General features: G+C 47.3%; 1 protein-coding gene, 1 long non-coding RNA gene and 1 other non-coding gene across 5 annotated transcripts in view; 1 reads left to right on the top strand and 2 right to left on the bottom strand.

Annotated features, from left to right (window-relative positions):
* Nucleotides 1-18460, top strand: part of RAB26 (RAB26, member RAS oncogene family) — a 247924-nt gene extending 229464 nt beyond the window's left edge. For all 3 annotated transcript variants that reach the window (XM_073648381.1, XM_073648380.1, XM_073648382.1), the window contains exons 6-9: nucleotides 13932-13997; nucleotides 14817-14873; nucleotides 15242-15318; nucleotides 16928-18460. In XM_073648381.1, coding sequence (XP_073504482.1) covers nucleotides 13932-13997; nucleotides 14817-14873; nucleotides 15242-15318; nucleotides 16928-17030 — 303 coding nt within the window. In that variant the 3' untranslated portion in view covers nucleotides 17031-18460. The remainder of the gene's footprint in view (nucleotides 1-13931; nucleotides 13998-14816; nucleotides 14874-15241; nucleotides 15319-16927) is intronic.
* On the bottom strand, nucleotides 18456-23323 carry LOC141162349 (uncharacterized). The gene is made up of 6 exons (XR_012250762.1): nucleotides 23240-23323; nucleotides 22110-22179; nucleotides 21847-21916; nucleotides 20644-20690; nucleotides 18801-18842; nucleotides 18456-18574 (listed from the first exon to the last, which is right to left on the bottom strand). It is a non-coding gene; the product is annotated as an uncharacterized lncRNA (long non-coding RNA).
* On the bottom strand, nucleotides 20518-20594 carry LOC141162737 (small nucleolar RNA SNORD60). Its single transcript, XR_012250804.1, has one exon. It is a non-coding gene; the product is annotated as a small nucleolar RNA SNORD60 (small nucleolar RNA).
* Nucleotides 23324-23416: the final 93 nt, after the last annotated feature.

Below are 23416 nucleotides of genomic sequence, written 5' to 3'. Positions count from 1 at the left end.
CTTGAAGAATGAGGCAAAGTTCTTGGCTGAGATGAGAGGAGAGGGAGGAGGCGCTGGGGGACGGAGGAGAGAATTGAAAGTATTGAATAGCTGTTTAGGGTTGTGTGACAGGGAGGATATCACAGATGAAAAGTAAGTTTGTTTTGCTTCAGTGAGTGTGGACTTGAAAGTAGTGAGGGACTGTTTGAATGAGATGAAATGCTCGTTAGAGTGGGACTTTCTCCATCTCCGCTCAGCAACCCGGGAGGTCCGTCTCAGTTTTTTAGTCAGGCTGGTGTGCCAGAGTTGCCTGTTGATTGTGCGAGCTTTGGTATGTGTGAGGGGGGCGACCGACTTGAGGGCTGCAGCTGTTGTGATGTTATATAAAGCGGCATCAACATCTGTATCATGTAAGGAGCTTATGTCTGTAAGAGGGAGAAGTAATTCAGAGAGTGAGTGTAGGTCGAGGTGTTTGAGATTTCTGCGAGGGTATGCAAGTTTGTGGAGTGGGTATTGTGCACCTGGGGAGGAGAGGGAAGAGAATGTGAGTAGGTTGTGGTCAGATAGAGGGAGAGGTGAGTTGGAGAGGTTAGATAAGGGAACAGAGGCGGGTGAAGATGAGGTCCATTGTGTGGCCATCTTTGTGAGTGGCTGCGGAAGATCATTGAGCGAGGCCGAAGGAGGAAGTGAGGGATAGAAGCTTAGAGACAGAAGAGTGGAACTTGTCAATGGGGATGTTGAAGTCGCCCATGATGATAGTGGGGATGTCAGCGGAAAGGAAGTGAAGCAGCCAGGTGGTGAAGTGGTCGAAAAAAGTGGTGGCTGGCCCTGGGGACCGGTAAATGACAGCCAGTTGGAGGTTGTAGGGGGAGTAGATGCGCACTCGAAAGAGGGGAAAGTAACGGAGGGCGGCAGTGGAATTGGGGAGAAGGAGCAGTTATCTGACAAGATGATACCAACCCCTCCGCCATGCTTGCCGCTGGAGCGGGGTGTGTGTGAAAGATGGAATCCACCATAGGAAAGTGCAGCTGGAGAGGCTGTGTCAGAGGGGGTGAGCCAGGTTTCTGTGATGCCGAGGAAGGAGAGTGTTAGTAATGAAAAGATCATGGATGTAGGAAAGTTTTTTTGCAGACAGAGCGAGCGTTCCATAGAGCTCCTGTTAGACTGGGGAAGCGGGGGCTGGGCGGATGGGTATAAAGTTAGAGAGGTTATGGAAATTTGTGGTAGGTTGTGGATAAGAGGTAGAAGTGACTGTGGGGATGTGGTGAGGAGGGCCAGGATTTGGAGAGAGATCGCCAGCAGTGAGGAGGAGAAGAGAAAGTGTTAGTAGGTGGGAGCAGGAGAGGGCATCAGGTGGCTATATGTGTTTGGAGACAGAGGATTGAATATTGAGGAACAATTCTGAAGACGAGGTGAGATAGATGGGGAGGATGGAGGGAGAGATGAACAGTTCATTACGAGGTGTAGGTATTAAGCGGGTTAGTAGGAAGTGGAGGACTATAGGGGAGAGAGTGAAAACATATAGAAACATTGCTTAGTATGAATGTGTACTCTCTATCGGTGCGTAGTTAAAGAGGGTATAAAGTGTGGTTACCTGACTCCTGCAGTGATTAACTGACAAATGAAATAACTGTGCACACTTGGCGCCGATGACACTTAGCGCAAGAAGACACGTCCATGCACCCCACTCACGTGCACCCCTTAAGCAGCTTCTAAATTTATAGGAGAGACTAAATCATCAGGTGAGGGGCATTGTGGATAAATTAGCAGCTGGTCAGATCACCAGGAGATGGCCAGTTGATCAAAGACAGAACTAACACCATGCCTGGCTAAACAGCATAACACCTTCCACCATCAGATAGTGTCTGCAATGAGGAGGGGGACAGACACTTATCAGTGAGTACTGAATGGAATGTAAAAGGTGACATATAGCAAAGATCCATAAAGAAGAGATATTGTACCACTTAGATTGTTTCAAGGGAAGTTGCAGTAGATGACAGACAGCAAGCTAAGATATTGTACCTGTGTATGAGTAAAATCTGTATTCAGTGAAGACAGACTTTCCCATTACTGAGATACAAGATGGCAGTTGCTGCTCATAAGATTCTATGGAGGTGGGAGGAGCAGAATGCCTGTGTATTCCTCTAGCTCCTCCCCTCTACAATTTTAAGAGCAGCAACTGTCATCTCCTATCTCATAAAAAAACGCTTGGTAATACGTGCCCCATGGTCCCCAATGATAATCCGCATGTGCTGTGCACATGCTGCGGAAATTTCCACTGCGGATTATCATTGCGGAAAAATCCGCAGCATGTCCATTAATTTTGTCCACTCGCACATAATATCCGCCCCGCATGAGTACATGTGCACATGTAGATATTAAGCAATTCAATGTGCGGATGGTACCCGGGTTTGGAGAAGAGGAGACTCTCATCCAGACACTGGTACCATAGAACCTGTAAAAAAAAAAAAGAATTTAAAATAAAAAATAAACATTATACTCACCTTCCGATGGCGCCCGGTTTCCTCAGCGATGCGTCCTGACTCCCCGGCGGTTCATGATGGTGTAAAAGGACCTTCCATGACGTCATGTGACAGGTCACGCGACCACCGACGTCGGTGGTCGCGTGACCTGTCACATGACTAAATGACGTCATGGAAGGTCCTTTTACACCATCGCGAACCATTTTTATTCTTTTTTTTAACTATTTACTTGTTCACACTACTATAAATCCATACTGTTTGCATGGATTTATATAGTGTGACCAAGTTGTGAACCACTTTCCAAGTGATGCTAAAATCGCTTGGAAAAGCGTTTGATGACCCGCATGCGGAAATGCATGCAAAAACACTTGACAAACTCTTCTACCTGGCGGGAAAAACGCATGTAAAATCCGCATGCATTTTTCCTGGCAGAGAGATGCAGAAAAAAACCGGAGCATTTCTGCTTCGTGGGCACTTAGCCTTAGAATTTAAATGGGAATGTGGGGCGGTCGCTGGAAGCCAAATACTGTGACCCTGACAACTCATGACTAATTGTGTAGACGTAAAAATAAATGCTAGGATTCAGTCCGGCTGCAGTCACCATTAGAGGGAGCTCACTGCATGCTGGGTATACATTGCACTCAATAATGAATTAGCTCCCCCTAGTGGTGGCTGCTCACAACCAGAATGTTGTAGTTCTGCTTCTGTCACTGTACAGATATAGTAAGTAATGAATAGCGCTATCCTTATGGAAAAAAAGGAATATTAAGCGCCTACATCTGTCGCATAGACAGCGCCCGAACAAAATGCGATATTTTTCTGCATTTCTATATATAGCTGTATGTGATCCTGCTTCTCTCTGACAGCTCATACGGAGATATTAGGAATTGGTGATGTCAGCTCGCCCTCTCTCCAGCCCCTGTACAGAACTCACCAGTGGTAAAGGTGACAATCTCCCTGTCTCTCCTAACCGGAAATAAATGTGACAAGTAACAACCGGATTGTGGTGACCTGCGGCCACAGCTGTCACCGGCAGCGCACCTCCGGCTCGTCATCATGCCTCACTACTGCTCCCATCCTTTTCCATTTGTGTTACCTTGTCTCACATTATTTGTATCACTGCTCTGCTAGTCAGTAGAGATATTTTGGATATCTCGGTTAGAGTGCAAGCTCTTCTTCCAAGAGTTACAGTACGGAGCTAGTGACCGGTATATAGTACTACAGTGCAGAGCTCCCATCTGGTGACCGGTGTATAATACTACAGTACAGAGCTCCCGTCTGGTGACTGGTAAATAATACTACAGTGCAGAGCTCCCATCTGGTGACTGGTATATAATACTACAGTGCAGAGCTCCCATCTGGTGACCGGTATATAATACTACAGTACAGAGCTCCCATCTGGTGACCGGTATATAATACTACAGTGCAGAGCTCCCATCTGGTGACTGGTGTATAATACTACAGTGCAGAGCTCCCATCTGGTGACCGGTGTATAATACTACAGTGCAGAGCTCTCATCTGGTGACTGGTGTATAATACTACAGTACAGAGCTCCCGTCTGGTGACTGGTATATAATACTACAGTGCAGAGCTCCCATCTGGTGACCGGTATATAATACTACAGTACAGAGCTCCCATCTGGTGACCGGTATATAATACTACAGTACAGAGCTCCCATCTGGTGACCGGTATATAATACTACAGTGCAGAGCTCCCATCTGGTGACCGGTATATAATACTACAGTGCAGAGCTCCCATCTGGTGACCGGTATATAATACTACAGTGCAGAGCTCCCATCTCGTGACCAGTATATAATACTACAGTGCAGAGCTCCCATCTGGTGAACGGTATATAATACTACAGTACTGAGCTCCCATCTGGTGACCAGTATATAATACTACAGTGCAGAGCTCCCTTCTAGTGGCCGGTATATAATAGTACAATACAGAGCTCCCATCTGGTGACCGGTATATAATACAACAGTACAGAGCTCCCATCTGGTGACCGGTATGTAATACTACAGTGCAGAGCTCCCATCTGGTGACCGGTATATAATACTACAGTACTGAGCTCCCAACTGGTGACCGGTATATAATACTACAGTACAGCGCTCCCATCTGGTGACCGGTATATAATACTACAGTGCAGAGCTCCCATCTGGTGACCGGTATATAATACTACAGTGCAGAGCTCCCATCTGGTGACCAGTATATAATACTACAGTGCGGAGCTCCCATGTAGTGAAAGGTATATAATACTACAATACAGATCTCCCATCTGGTGACCGATATATAATACTACAGTGCAGAGCTCCCATCTGGTGACCGGTATATAATACTACAGTGCAGAGCTCCCATCTGGTGACTGGTATATAATACAACAGTGCAGAGCTCCCATCTGGTGACCGGTATATGATACTACAGTGCAGAGCTCCCATCCGGTGACTAGTGTATAATACTTCAGTACAGAGCTCCCATCTGGTGACCGGTATATAATACTACAGTACTGAGCTCCCATCTGGTGACCGGTATATAATACTACAGTACAGCGCTCCCATCTGGTGACCGGTATATAATACTACAGTACTGAGCTCCCATCTGGTGACCGGTATATGATACTACAGTGCAGAGCTCCCATCTGGTGACCGGTATATAATACTACAGTACTGAGCTCCCATCTGGTGACCGGTATATAATAATACAGTACAGTGCTCCCATCCGGTGACTAGTGTATAATACTTCAGTGCAGAGCTCCCATCCGGTGACCGGTATAAAATACTAAAGTGCAAAGCTCCCGTCCGATGAACAGTATATAATACTACAGTGCAGAGCTCCCATCCGGTGACTAGTGTATAATACTTCAGTGCAGAGCTCCCATCCGGTGACCGGTATATAATACTACAGTGCAGAGCTCCCATCTGGAGACCAGTATATAATACTAAAGTGCAGAGCTCCCATCTGGTGACCGGTATATAATACTACAGTGCAGAGCTCCCGTCTGGTGACCGGTATATAATACTACAGTACAGCGCTCCCGTCTGGTGACCGGTATATAATACTACAGTGCAGAGCTCCCATCTGGTGACCGGTATATAATACTACAGTACAGAGCTCCCATCTGGTTTACCGGTATATAATACTACAGCACAGAGCTCCCGTCTGGTGACCGGTATATAATACTACAGTGCAGAGCTCCCATCTGGTGACCGGTATATAATACTACAGTACAGAGCTCCCATCTGGTGACCGGTATATAATACTACAGTGCAGAGCTCCCGTCTGGTGACCGGTATATAATACTACAGTGCAGCGCTCCCATCTGGTGACCGGTATATAATGCAGTATGCCATAGTCGGACAGCCAGTACACAATGCAGCCTCATGCCACTATGGCCATGTTTGCAGATCCTGAGCGTTGTGCTCTTAGTGACTGGTATATAATACTACAGTACAGAGCTCCCATCCGGTGACCGGTATATAATACTACAGTACAGAGCTCCCATCTGGTGACCGGTGTATAATACTACAGTGCAGAGCTCCCATCTAGTGGCCGGTATATAATACTATAGTGCAGAGCTCCCATCTGGTGACCGGTATATAATACTACAATACAGAGCTCCCATCTGGTGACCGGTATATAATACTACAGTGCAGAGCTCCCATCTGGTGACCGGTATGTAATACTACAGTGCAGAGCTCCCATCTGGTGACCGGTATATAATACTACAGTGCAGAGCTCCCATCTGGTGACCGGTATATAATACTACAGTACAGAGCTCCCATCTGGTGACTGGTATATAATACTACAGTGCAGAGCTCCCATCTGGTGACCGGTATATAATACTACAGTGCAGAGCTCCCATCTGGTGACCGGTATATAATACTACAGTGCAGCGCTCCCATCTGGTGACCGGTGTATAATACTACATTACTGAGCTCCTATCTGGTGACCGGTATAAAATACTAAAGTGCAAAGCTCCCATCCGATGACCAGTATATAATACTTCAGTGCAGAGCTCCCATCCGGTGACCGGTATATAATACTACAGTACAGAGCTCCTGTCTGTTGACCGGTATATAATACTACAGTGCAGAGCTCCCATCTGGTGACCAGTATATAATACTACACTGCGGAGCTCCCATGTAGTGACCAGTATATAATGCTACAATACAGAGCTCCCATCTGGTGACCGGTATATAATACTACAGTGCAGAGCTCCCATCTGGTGACCGGTATATAATACTACAGTGCTGAGCTCCCATCCTGTGACTAGTGTATAATACTTCAGTGCAGAGCTCCCGTCTGGTGACCGGTATATAATACTACAGTACAGTGCTCCCATCTGGTGATCGGTATATAATACTACAGTACAGAGCTCCCATCTGGTGACCGGTATATAATACTACAGTACTGAGCTCCTATCTGGTGACCGGTATAAAATACTAAAGTGCAAAGCTCCCATCCGATGACCAGTATATAATACTACAGTACAGAGCTCCCATCTGGTGACCGGTATATAATACTACAGTACAGAGCTCCCGTCTGGTGACCGGTATATAATACTACAGTGCAGAGCTCCCATCTGGTGACCGGTATATAATACAGTACAGAGCTCCCATCTGGTGACCGGTATATAATACTACAGTGCAGAGCTCCCGTCTGGTGACCGGTATATAATACTACAGTGCAGCGCTCCCATCTGGTGACCGGTATATAATACTACAGTACAGAGCTCCCATCTGGTGACCGGTATATAATACTACAGTGCAGCGCTCCCATCTGGTGACCGGTATATAATACTACAGTGCAGCGCTCCCATCTGGTGACTGGTATATAATACTACAGTGCAGAGCTTCCATCTGGTGACTGGTATATAATACTACAGTACAGAGCTCCCATCCGGTGACCGGTATATAATACTACAGTACAGAGCTCCCATCTGGTGACCGGTATATAATACTACAGTGCAGAGCTCCCATCTGGTGACCGGTATATAATACTACAGTGCAGAGCTCCCATCTGGTGACCGGTATAAAATACTACAGTGCAGAGCTCCCATCTGGTGACCGGTATATAATACTACAGTACAGCGCTTCCGTCTGGTGACCGGTATATAATACTACAGTACAGCGCTCCCATTCGGTGATCGGTATATAATACTACAGTGCAGAGCTCCCATCTGGTGACTGGTATATAATACTACAGTACATAGCTCCCATCCGGTGACCGGTATATAATACTACAGTGCAGAGCTCCCATCCGGTGACCGGTATATAATACTACAGTGCAGAGCTCCCATCCGGTGACCGGTATATAATACTACAGTGCAGAGCTTCCATCTGGTGACCGGTATATAATACTACAGTGCAGAGCTTCCATCTGGTGACCGGTATATAATACTACAGTGCAGAGCTCCCATCTGGTGACCGGTATATAATACTACAGTGCAGAGCTCCCATCTGGTGACCGGTATATAATACTACAGTGCAGAGCTCCCATCTGGTGACCGGTATATAATACTACAGTGCAGAGCTCCCATCAGGTGACCGGTATATAATACTACAGTGCACAGCTTCCATCTGGTGACCGGTATATAATACTACAGTGCACAGCTTCCATCTGGTGACCGGTATATAATACTACAGTGCAGAGCTCCCATCTGGTGACCGGTATATAATACTACAGTGCAGAGCTCCCATCTGGTGACCGGTATATAATACTACAGTGCAGAGCTCCCATCTGGTGACCGGTATATAATACTACAGTGCAGAGCTCCCATCCGGTGACCGGTATATAATACTACAGTGCAGAGCTCCCATCTGGTGACCGGTATATAATACTACAGTGCAGAGCTCCCATCTGGTGACCGGTATATAATACTACAGTGCAGAGCTCCCATCTGGTGACCGGTATATAATACTGCCGTACAGCGCTCCCATCTGGTGACCGGCATATAATACTACAGTACAGAGCTCCCATCTGGTGACCGGTATATAATACTACAGTGCACAGCTCCCATCTGGTGACCGGTATATAATACTGCCGTACAGCGCTCCCATCTGGTGACCGGTATATAATACTACAGTACAGAGCTCCCATCTGGTGACCGGTATATAATACTACAGTGCAGAGCTCCCATCCGGTGACCGGTATATAATACTACAGTGCAGAGCTCCCGTCTGGTGACCGGTATATAATACTACAGTGCAGCGCTCCCATCTGGTGACCGGTATATAATACTACAGTGCAGCGCTCCCATCTGGTGACCGGTATATAATACTACAGTGCAGAGCTTCCATCTGGTGACTGGTATATAATACTACAGTACAGAGCTCCCATCCGGTGACCGGTATATAATACTACAGTACAGAGCTCCCATCTGGTGACCGGTATATAATACTACAGTGCAGAGCTCCCATCTGGTGACCGGTATATAATACTACAGTGCAGAGCTCCCATCTGGTGACCGGTATAAAATACTACAGTGCAGAGCTCCCATCTGGTGACTGGTATATAATACTACAGTACAGCGCTTCCATCCGGTGATTGGTATATAATACTACAGTGCAGAGCTCCCATCTGGTGACTGGTATATAATACTACAGTTCAGAGCTCCCATCCGGTGACCGGTATATAATACTACAGTGCAGAGCTCCCATCCGGTGACCGGTATATAATACTACAGTGCAGAGCTCCCGAGCTCCCGTCTGGTGACCGGTATATAATACTACAGTGCAGCGCTCCCGTCTGGTGACCGGTATATAATACTACAGTACAGCGCTCCCATTCGGTGATCGGTATATAATACTACAGTGCAGAGCTCCCATCTGGTGACTGGTATATAATACTACAGTACAGAGCTCCCATCCGGTGACCGGTATATAATACTACAGTGCAGAGCTCCCATCCGGTGACCGGTATATAATACTACAGTGCAGAGCTCCCATCCGGTGACCGGTATATAATACTACAGTGCAGAGCTTCCATCTGGTGACCGGTATATAATACTACAGTGCAGAGCTTCCATCTGGTGACCGGTATATAATACTACAGTGCAGAGCTCCCATCTGGTGACCGGTATATAATACTACAGTGCAGAGCTCCCATCTGGTGACCGGTATATAATACTACAGTGCAGAGCTCCCATCTGGTGACCGGTATATAATACTACAGTGCAGAGCTCCCATCAGGTGACCGGTATATAATACTACAGTGCACAGCTTCCATCTGGTGACCGGTATATAATACTACAGTGCACAGCTTCCATCTGGTGACCGGTATATAATACTACAGTGCAGAGCTCCCATCTGGTGACCGGTATATAATACTACAGTGCAGAGCTCCCATCTGGTGACCGGTATATAATACTACAGTGCAGAGCTCCCATCTGGTGACCGGTATATAATACTACAGTGCAGAGCTCCCATCCGGTGACCGGTATATAATACTACAGTGCAGAGCTCCCATCTGGTGACCGGTATATAATACTACAGTGCAGAGCTCCCATCTGGTGACCGGTATATAATACTACAGTGCAGAGCTCCCATCTGGTGACCGGTATACAATGCAGTATTCCATAGTCGGACAGCCAGTACACAATGCAGCCTCATGCCACTATGGCCATGTTTGCAGATCCTGAGCGTTGTGCTCTTAGTTGCTTCGTTATTGTTTGGTAGAATTAATATTTTTTCAGTTTTTTTCTGTAAAGATGTATTCGCTGCTTGAAAAGCGTATTATTCCGTGACAGCGCAGCGCACTAACTGAGGCGAGCGACAATCAATCATCCTAAAGTGCAGTAATTGGAAGTAGAACCTGTCACAACAACCCTCCAAGAATAAAAAAGTCTGGAAGTTCTTAACTGAGTGGTTACTGCCACCTAGTGGAATCTCCTGCACATAACATCTAAAAACTAGAACGTAACCTTGCTGCAGTTTAAGACAGGAGGCCATAAGGCAGAAATCGAAATGTGTAATGCTCTTCCATTGTTTCTTATAGAAAGGAAGTGTAGATTGTTTATTTTTGCCATGTAAAGAGGGACTCATTGTACAACGAGACAAAAAAGACGGGACAATGAACATATTTTTTTCCTAGGGGGCGAAAATGAGCACTTAAGAAAGTCAGACACCAGCTTGTTTGAACGCCGGAGAGCAGTGACCCTATTGTGCCTGAGCTCGCTGAGTATGAGATCCCACTTTTGAGTGCTCTGATTTCCACCCACCAGCTATCACTAAAACATGCAGCTACATTATATAGAGAAAAGTTTGTGCCCCCTTCCCATTACACTACAGGAACTTTTCGGACCTCCCATTATCCAGTTCTATAGACAATAATATGGCGTCGCTCCTCTGCAGATATAGCGGCCCCCAGCTCTTCTATGAAGGATTTCTATGGGATTTTGGAGGAGTCTGTGGGAATTTTTGCCCCTTCATCCAGAAGAGTATTTGTGGGGTCAGATACTGATGCTGGGGAGAGGCCGGGATCACAATCTCCAATCTGTGCGGCCGGTCACTAAACTCCCCCTCCATGTCTGTCCTTGTGCACTGGGCACCGTCATGGGGGACAGAAAAGGGTCTTCCCCAAACTGTTCCCACAAAGCTGAAGCTACAATTGTCCACAATGTCTTGTGCTAAGGGATTAAGATTTCCCGTCACTGGAACTAAAGGCCCGAGGCCGCCCCCTGATAACAGCCCAGAGCATTATCCTCCTCTACCTTCTGTACAGAGCACAATGCAGTCAGGGGGTAACGTCCTCCTGGAATCACCAAACCCAGACTCCTCCATCAGACACAGATAGAGAAGTGTGATCCGTCACTGCACAGAACACGTCTCCTCCAGAGTCCAGTGGTGGCGGATTTACACCACTGCATCCGACACTCAGCATTGTGCTTGGTGATGTACGGCTGCATGCAGCTGCTCGGCTATGAAGCTCCCGGCAGGGGCGCAGTGTTTGTGCTGATGTTATACCAGAGGAGGTCTGGACTCTGTAGTTAGGGGGTGACTTTTCTGCCCTCTGCTCCTCAGCACTCGACCCCCCCCCCCCCACTCTATGACGTTATGGGGTCTCAACTTAGTGGCTGAGTTGCTGCGGTACCATCCATTTCTCGATAATATCACTCACAGGTGATGGGGGAAGAGATAGGAGGAAATGGCCTGAGTGGACTTGTTACCCCGGTGGCTCCTATTACAGGACCGCGCTGGTATCAGTGATCTCTGTACCGCCGGCCGTTCTGTCACATCTTAGTAAAGGGAAACGGCATGGCGGGGGGCCGGAGGTTATTCACCGGGGGGAGAGGGGCTGGATGTTATACACCAGGGGCGAGGGGCTAGAGGTTATACAACGGTGGCAATGGGGCCAGAGGTTATTCACTGGGGGGCAGGAGCCGGATGGTATACACCGGGAGTAAGGAGCCGGATATTATACAGATGGGCCAGAGATTATACGCTGGTTGGGGCGAGGGGCCAGAGGTTATACGCTGGTTGGGGCAAGGGGCCGGAGGTTATACGCTGGTTGGGGCGAGGGGCCGGAGGTTATACGCTATTTGGGACGAGGGGCCGGAGGTTATACGCTGGTTGGGGCGAGGGGCCGGAGGTTATACCCTGGTTGGGACGAGGGGCCGGAGGTTATACGCTGGTTGGGACGAGGGGCCGGAGGTTATACGCTAGTTGGGGCGAGGGGCCGGTGGTTATACGCTGGTTGGGGCGAGGGGCCGGAGGTTATACGCTGGTTGGGGCGAGGGGCTGGAGGTTATGCGCTGGTTGGGGCGAGGGGCCGGAGGTTATGCGCTGGTTGGGGCGAGGGGCCGGAGGTTATGCGCTGGTTGGGGCGAGGGGCCGGAGGTTATGCGCTGGTTGGGGCGAGGGGCCGGAGGTTATACGCTGGTTGGAGCGAGGGGCCGGAGGTTATACGCTGGTTGGGGCGAGGGTCCGGACGTTATACGCTGGTTGGGGCGAGGGGTCGGAGGTTATACTCTGGTTGGGGCGAGGGGCCGTAGGTTATACGCTGGTTGGAGCGAGGGGCCGGAGGTTATACGCTGTTTGGGGCGAGGGTCCGGACATTATACGCTGGTTGGGGCAAGGGGTCGGAGGTTATACTCTGGTTGGGGCGAGGGTCCGGACGTTATACGGTGGTTGGGGTGAGGGGTCGGAGGTTATACACTGGTTGGGGTGAGGGGCCGGAGGTTATACGTTGGTTGGAGCGAGGGGCCGGAGGTTATACGTTGGTTGGAGCGAGGGGCCGGAGGTTATACGCTTGTTGGGGCGAGGGGCCGAAGGTTATACGCTGGTTGGGGCCGGAGGTTATATGCTTGTTGGGGCGAGGGGTCGGAGGTTATACGCTGGTTGGGGCCGGAGGTTATACGCTTGTTGGGGCGAGGGGTCGGAGGTTATACGCTTGTTGGGGCGAGGGGCCGGAGGTTATACGCTGGTTGGGGCCGGAGGTTATACGCTGGTTGGGGCGAGGGGTCGGAGGTTATACGCTGGTTGGGGCTGGAGGTTATACGCTGGTTGGGGTCGGAGGTTATACGCTGGTTGGGGCGAGGGTCCGGACGTTATACGCTGGTTGGGGCGAGGGGTCGGAGGTTATACACTGGGGGGCGAGGGGCGGCATGATATCCACTGTAAATGATTGATTCAGATGTATGTCCTGATGATGCTTTTCTCCATGTACTTTACCTCAGAATTTAACACTTGCTGATTGTTTGCTGCCGCCTGTTTTCTCGTACATGGCCACCATTTCACTATTAGGGTGTGATGGAATATATCAGCGCCTCAGATAACGTATGTGTGATCCTCGCTGTAGACGACGTTTCCTTGAAGTAACGTTACCCGCTAATGTAATGCGTTACAGATCCGGAGTCATCTTCTGCCGTTTGTTATTCATCTATTTGGGGGAAAGCTGGGTGATTACAGCCGCCATTATTAGGCCGGAGGCGCCTCCATGGATTCTGTGACGGGAAGGATGGCACAACATGCAGGCTATTCTTCCCTTCACCACGTGTGATGGATCCGTTAGACCAGTGTTCCCCAACTCCAGTCCTCAAGGCCCACCAACAGGTCATGTTTTCAGGATTTCCTTAGTATTGCACAGGTGATGTAACTATTGCCTGTGCTGATGATGGAATTATCACCTGTGTAATACTAAGGAAATCCTGAAAACATGATCTGTTGATGGGCCTTGAGGACTGGAGTTGGGGAACCCTGCGTTAGACCGTCATTTGAGTCAACCTGGTTGCTAAGGGGACACTACCTAGCAACCGCAAGCTTCTCAGTGTGGTCGTCAGGCGGCACATCCCTAGCAACCAGCTTGTCAGTAAACTGAGAGCATTGAAGGGGATACGCGGTTTGGCGGGAGTTGTCTGCTTATTTTCTTATTGCCAAATTAACCATAATTAAAGGTGAAGACCCCTTTATAGGTGAACGGTTTAATATAAGTAATTGATTGTTATTAATGACTAATTTCTTATATTTCCAGGCCTGGCTGACAGAGATTCATGAATATGCACAGAAAGATGTGGTCATTATGCTTCTTGGAAATAAGGTGAGGCCATATATAGTTATTTTATTTTTTAGTTCCGACATTCTAATTTTTTTAACGTTTATAATGGTCAAATTGATGTAAACGGGAATTAAATGATAAAATGATACCACTAGGGGGAGCTCTGTGCAGAAGGATTTACCATAGAGCTCAGTGTATAATCCGTATGCAGAGAGCTCCCTCTAGTGGCAGCTTCAGGCAGACAGAATTTTCTGTTTTAAGTCTGTGCAGGGGATTTGGCGCTCTGTATAAGAAAACCAGAGCTCCAGTCGCTCTATAAAAGATATAACAAGAAATGAAACAGAATTTTATGCTTATACTGATTGAATCAATACATTTTTTTTTTTTTGTGCAGAGATAAAAGCAAACATAATTGTGAACAGCTCCTATGCAAGACCTATGTGTCTGCATGGAAACAGAATAGAAGAAAACCTTGTGCAGGGAGGAGTAACACATCACTGCAGGATCTGACTACACCGTTTGTAGTCTGTTACCATGGAGACATATAGGTCTGAGTAGGTGCTGTAGACGCAAAAGGGGATTTTGACGTCACAAGAGCTAAAAAAAAAGGGATGGTTTCACAACTTGATGGGGGATATTATTAGCGAAAAGTAGAGCAGATTCGCTGTAATTGCTCCCCATCCGCCTCCTCTTGCTGGAAAAGACTTTAGCTCCTGGTAAATATTCAGCATTTACTTGAAAGCTGGCAATGCGTAAATCATGCGTTCACGCTCCTCACAGAAGGCCGGGCATAATGCATGGCGGCAGGGTCCGGTATATGACCCCCCGATCCCGTAGTGACCCCCGATGCTCTTCTTACAGGTGGACTCCACTCATGAACGCGTGGTCAAGATCGAAGACGGCGAGCGGCTGGCAAAGGTGAGATGTGGGACAAGCAATGTCATTTCTGCCGTGTCCATAATACCGCAGTTTTTCGGCTCAGGGGGATCTGGGTGACCCCAGTACCATCATAGCAGTCTTAATTATTGTCATCCAACTTTCCCAGAGACTCAGACGAAAGAAAGAAATGATTTCATAGAGATCAATGACTTTTGCAGGCGATATCTGGATTTTAGGTGACGCCCAAGCAATTGGCAATGGCGGCATTATTTTTCCTTTTACTAATGGATCAACACTGTCCCCTAGTGGCAGCATTTATAATTGCCAATAACTTAATTCCATGTCGTTCTATAGGGCCGGATTATCCTGTAGTTTATCCTGTGAATGTTTTGTTTGGTGCCTTGCAGGAATACGGGGTGCCATTCATGGAGACCAGTGCCAAGAGCGGACTGAATGTGGAGTTGGCGTTTACAGCAATTGCAAAGTAAGTTGCGTGCACATGTTAGCATCCGTGTTATGGCCACAAGTCTCAGACTATGGGCTCTTTCACATGTTCGTCTGGTGACAGTTTCCACATGTACCGGAGACACTGACACACAGACCCACTCAAATGAATGGGTTTGTGCACATGCTCCATACGGAGACATGACCATTTGTGGACGATAGCGGAGATCACAGACCCATTCAAGTCAATGGGTCCGTGTAAAAACGTACCACAAACTGATGTAATCAGTGTGACACGTACCTGTGCTTGGGAATCAGCGGTACAGTTAGTGCTGTACTCATCATGGTTTCCTGCCGGCACTGCGATCAGCACCAGCTGGGACAATGAGGGGAGTAGTGTCTGCTCCCGCAGTGTCCACCTGTAAAAAAAAAAAAAAAAATCCTTACACGCATCTGTCCCAAGTATCCCCCATAGTAATCCATGCAACCGATCAGCAGCGGACCTAGCGAGAATGAGCCGCTGCAGCGAGCGGCCCCAGAGCTGCGCTCAGGAGGGGTATCCTGTCACTCACTAAGCACCGCTCCGGGACCACTCGCTGCATCGGCTCATTCTCCTCTGCTGATCGGTCGCATGGATTACAGTGGGTGACACTTGGGACAGGTGAGTATATGGATTTTTTTTATTTCTTATTTTTGCAGGTGGACACTGCGGGAGAAGACACTACTACTCATTGTCCCTGCTGGTGCTGCTCACAGTGCCAGCAGCGGACTATGATGAGGGCAGCGTTCAGCACACAGCACTTGGGAACAGTGCTAACTGTACACTAATTACCAAGCGCCGATACATGTGATCCTGGTGCGGCACACTGATATCTCTGGTACCGGAAACAGACATGTGAAACCAGTCTAAGGGTAGGTTCACACCACCAATTACTCCATAGGTGAAAAACAGACCCATTATTCTGATCTGAGTAGCATCGCTTTTTCTTGTACGTGGAAAGCGAGGAAAAAATAAAGTTTTTCCACCTTCTCGTTTCTATTAGCTCGTGAAAACTCGAGTGCACTCAGATGTCATCCAAGTTTGGTCTGATTTTTTTCATGGACCCATAGCATTGCAAATTTTGATCCAACCCCTTGAATCAGACATCTGATTTTTTTCCAAAAACCACTCTGAAAAATCAGACCTGTGCATGACCCCATAGAATATACGAGAAAATCATTTATGTGCATGAGCCTTAAAGAGCGAATCTGATGCCGTTGTGGTCTTAATACAGATGCGGAAAAAAGCCGTATTACAGCAATCTGGGTCTTACAATGGGGTCTCCTCTCTGGGTCCCAATCATGGAGTCCAGCCTCTGGTATTTCACACTGGTCCTTTAATTTCAATGGGTGCATGCAATAAAGCTGATCACTAGAGGGCTTCCATGTAGGAAGATATTTAGGAGGAAACTAATAAAAAATAAATATCTCTTGGGAAGCATGAAGGTGCGGGTGGTCCCTATATATTGCTGCAGTTGTAGTATTACAGCCATGTACACCCCAGTGGAGGAACAGACTAAATCCTGGATTGTGCCCAATGGCTAGAAGAAACAGTTTTGGAGGGGACTGATGAATACACAAACTGGGCCTTAATTATTTTTATTTTTCAGGGAACTAAAGCACCGGTCCATGAAGCTTCCCAACGAGCCCAAGTTTAAACTCCACGACTACGTCAAGAAGGAAGTAAAGGGTTCGGGATGCTGTAAATCCTGATTTCTCCACCAATTGGGGTCCAACCCTCGTATTGGTTACCTGTATAAAGACTGATGAGAACGTTTGCAGTCTCCACCAGGGGGTGCCTGAGTTCCTGCAGCGCAGCCCCCCCCCCCCCCCCCCTTCATCACTGTGGACGAGTATTCTCTGTCTGTGCATGTCTGTGTTTTTATCTGTGAGGGTAGCAAAACTGATGTGTTATACAAAAGGACACCTAAATCCTGAGACCTGACCCTGCGGCCGATGCTGACCGCCATCTGTACCCCAGTGTAAGGGGAGCCTATAAATTGTTAGTTCAGCATGCATCCGTGCATGACTATCGGAGGTGTCCGCAAAGACCTGAGGAACTCCTAATGAATGTAATCTACAGTATGGGGGTCCGCCTCACTGCACTGACATGATAATCAGGGATCAGTCCGCTCCTAGCACATCTCGCCCTCGTCCACAGACGGTTTAGCTGTCCTTTTGATCTGTACATTTGCAGCTTTTAATGTCCAGAGAAAAGCAGAGCTTTGAGCATTTTATATATTTATCAGGGGTCCTGTGCGAGTCCACCATGCTTCGGTGACGTGTACCAGCAGCCATGTTTAATCTGCATGAATGTCATTACTGATAATTATTTGTCAAAAGGGCTGCAGTGTAGATAGCGCTGTATGTGGTACAGCACCAAGTTACAAAAAGCGACCTGCCCTCGAGGTATTACTCAGGGGGGATACACAGCAGAGAAATCAGTAATTAAACTGCACATTGGTAGGTACGAGCTGCTGCAGACAGGGGGGGTCTTTGTAGAGCATTGTGCACAACACCGGCCAAACCTGCATAAAGCGTCATATCCCAGCTGTGATCAGTGTATTCATAATGACTGGCAGCAGCATGGAAGGAGCAGCACTTCTTTTACTGCACAGGTCATGTATTTAGCTGGGGCTGCAGTATCTTTCAGCCATGATACATCGCACTGCTACATGCAAGTGAATGCAGTTGAGTTGCAAAAAAATAAAATCTCCAAAAACACCTTATGCATCCACATGTACTTGCATTTCTCTACAATATAGTCCACAGTTAAAGTCAAAAGGACTCTTTAAAAAAAAAAAAAAAATTGGGCAACTTTTTTTTCAGGATCCTGGCTTGGTAGTCCATGATCACTAGACCAGAGCCCTGCAAATTTATCCAACAGCACCCACAAGGCCTTCTGTGATTGCTAGGCCTTACATGACATCATACAATGCCAACATCACACCAGGCCTACTAACCAGAATGAGTCAGGGTGGTGGTTTAAAGGGTTCATGTCTAGGGTCCTACAACTTTTTGCTTAGCTCAACTCCTTAAAATCACGCCGTACCCCTGTCGTGCTCCTGATTTTTTTTTGACTATATTAAATGTTCACTGTATGATTTTTGTAATACTTGAAAAATAAAAAAGTCGAGCTTGAAGTTGCTACGTTTTATTCCAGCCATTAAACAGCAGTCACCTCTGGACAGGACACTGTACCAGGCTCACATTATGATTAATGGCTTCAGATGGGAATCTTCTATCCCAGCTTCTCCCTGAGAAGAAAAAGTAAAAACCAATCAATATCCAAGGTCTGAAGCTGCAGCGAGATTCCCCCCCGGGGTGTACGGCGCTCAGTATAGGGGACCAGGAAGCCTCAGATAGAAGTGGTCCGCACTGGAGAGCTCAGAAGAGGTGTCAGAAAGTTTAGAGTTTATCATCAGTGGCTTCAACTACAGCGGCACAAGGGACAGAAAGCGGCAAGGATCGATGGCTCATTACCTGCCACAACATCGCGCTCCTCGTCTGCCGTGATCAGAGCACCTGTAAGAAGAAAAGAGCGGTCATAAATCTAATATTAAGTGCCGTCCTGCTCTGCTTAAAGGGATCGGTCACAAATATTATACTACCTGGTCACCTGCATAGAGATTAACCTTTCCTGTAAGGCCTCATTTATTAGTCGGGTTTGCACAGATAGAACATGAATCCCATTACATTGATATTTGCAGCGGGATATCACTGCGGTGCCTCCACTGCCAGAGATCCACACTACGCCATCTAAGGGGATGTAGCCTTAAAGGGGATAGAAGCCCCTCAACTGGAACAGAAGAGCTGCTGACATGGGGTTGATCACTTCTTGCCAGGTACATGCAGAAAACACCCAGCAATCTGCTGGCAATGCTGGATAACACCTATTAATCCAATCTATACTTTAGGGCAGGGGTGGGCAATTAATTTTCCAGAGGGGGCCACATGAGAGACTGACTGTTGTGGAGGATGAACCAATAGGTTGACATGAATTCTGCTCAATATGAATATTAACATTATAATTGTTTTATATTATCCCTAAATATTGATCAGAGCCAAGTATGCCGACATACACCCCCCATGTACACAGTATGAGCACAAAACCAGCCCCCTACATAACCCCCTATATACTGTATGAGACCCCAAGTAGCCTCTAAACAGTGCAAGACCACATATAACCCCCATATACAGTATGACCCCACAGCCTCCTTAATATAGTACGAGTCCTCCCATAGCCTTCTATATGCAATATGAGCCCTCAGTCTCCTATATACACAATAGGAGTCCCCATATAGCCCCCTATATACATTATAAGCCCTCACATAGCCCCTCTATATACAATATGAGCCCCCACATAGCCCCCTATATTCATACATAGCGGTGACAGCGGGCGGTGGACAGGAGAGGACATGGTGCGGCCCGTGGGCCACTTTTCAGCCCTTTTGTCTCGGTCCATGGGCCGGAATAGCCTGAAGGCCGGATATAGCCCTTGGGCCGCACTTTGCACAGCTCTGCCTTAGGGTGTTGGGCTATACTTTCCTATAGCAAATTCTGATTTTTTTTTTTTTTCCATAGGCAGTACATCATTATAACGCAGAACTCATTTAAAGGCCTTTTGCAGTTTTTAATGTCTGACCAGTTCAGTAGCACTCACGGTTAATGGCTGCAATTGGTTTTGCAGCTCATACCCAACCACAGACCAGCCATTTCTGGGCAAAAAAAAAAAAGATCCCATCTGATCCCCCTTTGATATTAGGGTGGCTTTCATCCATCATGACGCATAAGACCGATCAGATTAACATGCTGGAATCTTACGGCCCCAGACAGGATTGGCTGACAGTAATGAGTACGGGGGTCTGGTAATGATATTGGGACCACCCGACAGATTTTAGGGAGAGAAAGATTCGTCCTGCTAAATTACAGATCTTTTTCTCTTAGGAGATAAGCAGCTGCCAGAAGACTTAGAGGCTCCCAGAGACCATAAGGGGCACTCGGCCCAGCGTTTACATGTATGGGGGAAACTGGTCAGCAGAGTGAGCGACTGACTGCTATATAATGTGTATGGACGCCTTAGTATGACATTTAGATCACCTCTAGTCTGTATATAGGAATCAGCCAGAAGGGACATTAATGACCACACATAGAATCGCTTTCTTACAGAATCACACCACACTCTTAATAGGAAGCATAAGAGCCTCAGATATAAGAAATCCGCACAGAGTTGCTCAGAAGAGGTGTCAGAAAGTTTCAAGTTTATCATCACCGGCTCCAAGTACAAGACTCCCAGGATTGGGCCCCCAGACCGTTCCTCCATTACCTGCACTAGGTTTGCTCCGTTCTTCCATGTTCATCACTTCCTTCCACCTGTAACACAAGAGAAGACCATCAGCCACAGAGTCATCCCCTCACCAGGACCACCCCCCCCCACCCCCGTGAAAGCAAAACCCAAGACCGATCCAAGGGAGGCAACACATCGGCTCCTGGTTTGCAATAACCGATGCATCACTGGCATTACCTATCGGCTCCCATGTTACGCACAGTATACATGGGTCACTGAACTCTGCTGTAGACCGTGATCGACCCAAAAGGGCCAAAAAGAAGGTTCCCCATAGGCCACATTCACATTTTCATGGCCCCATAGAATTAAATTGATGGTGGTGTCCAAAAAGACTGCCGATCTGATGTGGAGCAAAACGCTCATTCGTTGCAAGAATTGATCTTTTGGCTTTCTTAAAATATTGTTCTCGGCAGCACAGGGGGACGATGTGCTGCCGAGAATGATCTTTAAAGCAAGCCAAAAGATCATTTCTTGCAACGAACGAGCGGTTTTCAGCAAAGTCCAACATCTACCCGTATCGCACAATCTTCAGAGATTACCTCCCGGCCATAAATGCAGCCAATACTAGACTTTATAGTCATTTAACTAGCACTAAAATCATTGCCAAATGATAGGCACTGTAATAACACCAAGACCTGCAGTCCGTGAAATATTGATGGACGCAACAAAACCAGGCAAATTCTTCACATGTCCGAGGGAAGGAGCAGCCACTGATTGACTGCAGCGCTCACGTGGCATGTTACACAAGGGCAAGGAGATGTGGCGCTGACAGGCAGGCGACTGGAATACAGTATTCAATAAGGGGCTGTCTGAAGCATTGACAACCCCATTAAATTGGCCATACACATTTGAGGATTGTCAATTAACCACCTGTTGCGTATTGGGGGGGTCCTGACTGCACCCAAAAGCAGATTTTGAGATTTCTCAGGCACAGATCTACCCTCCAGCAAAACTGTCAGCGACTTACTCCCCTCTCCCTATTGAGAGCACAGGGCCGACCGTGCATGTGGGGGTCTGGGGGAATAGTCCGATTATTTCATTTTCTCACCCTCCACCACTCATCCAAACAGGATACACCCCCAAGCCTGCTCCTCAACACACAGGAGCAAGGAGTGAGCGCTGAACCCCATAGAAAACCATAAGCTCTTAATCGGGGGTTACCAAAGTCCATATAGTACTTACCACTGTCCTCATGGGTGGTGCGGGGTCCTCCACACACAGACTGTCCTACATATTGGGGGTCTCAGCTCACCTATAGGGGACAGAGAAGGGTTACACAAGGTTCCCCCAGACCCCACGTCTGCACATTCATTACTACGCAGCCGCCTCAGCCCAAAGAACAGAATCAGGAAGCCAATTTCACGGTTTCATATGAGGTGTCAGAATTTAGGGTCCATCATAGGCAGCGACAAGGCAAGGAGGGAGACAAGAGGCTGCACACTTACCCCCTAAGGGAGGGTCCCGGTCATCGTGTGACGAACCCACAGCAGCCATAATTGTGCAAGCAAACTCCACCTGCAAAGCAAGACGAGAACAGTTATCCTGCGGGAAGAGGCAGCACGTGGCGGGAGCCAAAAAGAAGGCGTTAGACAAAGAAGCCAATGACCAGAGGCACGGACGTGACATCAAAGGGGCAGGGGGTGCAAGTGCATTAACGCCTTCCCGACATTATATCAGGTGTGGGTGTACAACATGGCGCCATCAGACAGGTTCCCTTAGTCCCTCCACCCACAGAATAGGACCCACCCTTCCAGGCCGGTCAATGGTTTGCTAAGACCCTCAGTCGCCATCTTTGTACACCCAGGCTTCAAAGATGATAAGCAATACCCCAATATACATTAATACTGCGGCATTGCAGATGCAAGGAATACATTTAAAAAAAAGAAAAAAAAAAGTCCTTAATGTACAAGTCAACCCCTACTTTTCAGTAAGAAAAAAAAGCTTTTGGTTTTGTGTTCTCAAAAGTTCAACAAATTTAAATAAAGTTAAAACTAACTTTAAAATATTCCAAATAAAAAAAAAAAAAAAAATCTTATCTTCAGTCTCTGATTCGATCCTGAAAAATGCAATAAAGAGCGAGAACCCCCCCAAAACCGTGACCAGAAAAAGCAACAGTTTAGAACAGTCATGGGCGGGAAAAAAAAAAATAGGGGTCTCAAACTTGTGAAAAAGTTTTCTAAACTTTTTTTAAATAGATCTATATATCTATATCTATCTCTATATCTATATATAAATAAATCTGCACAAGTTTGGTGTCCCCATAAATCGCACTGACGTGAAGAATAAGGCGATTGGGTCATTTTTAGCGAACACAAGTAAAAAAAAAAACATTGCTGGAATTTAATTCCCCCCTCCCCCATTTCTCAGAACATAATATGGTAAATGGAACTGGTATTATTCCGCCTTGCAAGAAAAGCAAGTCCTTATAGGGCTGTGGAGGGGGCCGAAAAATATAAGTTATAGCTCTTAAATGGGGATGGAAAAAACACCCAGTTTTGAAGGGGTTAAAAGGAGCAGAAAATGCAGTTACAGCAGCAAGAGTCACGTGCTAATACACCATCAGCCATCATCTTACCAGCTCTACAATCCATGCTACACAGTCACGACACGAAGAGGCCTGAGAGCACACTGAGCCCCAATTATATAGACTGTGATCTGCACGCCCATTGGTCCTAATAATCACGTGGTAAGCAATGAGCCAATGGCAAGCGTCTCTATACCTCCAGACTTTTTAGTACAGTTTAGCATTGCA

Source organism: Phyllobates terribilis, unplaced genomic scaffold, assembly GCF_046119375.1.
Source record: "Phyllobates terribilis strain yellow unplaced genomic scaffold, ASM4611937v1 Scaffold_9__5_contigs__length_417890890, whole genome shotgun sequence".
NCBI lineage: Eukaryota > Metazoa > Chordata > Amphibia > Anura > Dendrobatidae > Phyllobates > Phyllobates terribilis.
The sequence above is the reverse complement of the archived record's forward strand: the minus strand, read 5'-3'. Positions and strand labels throughout refer to the sequence as shown.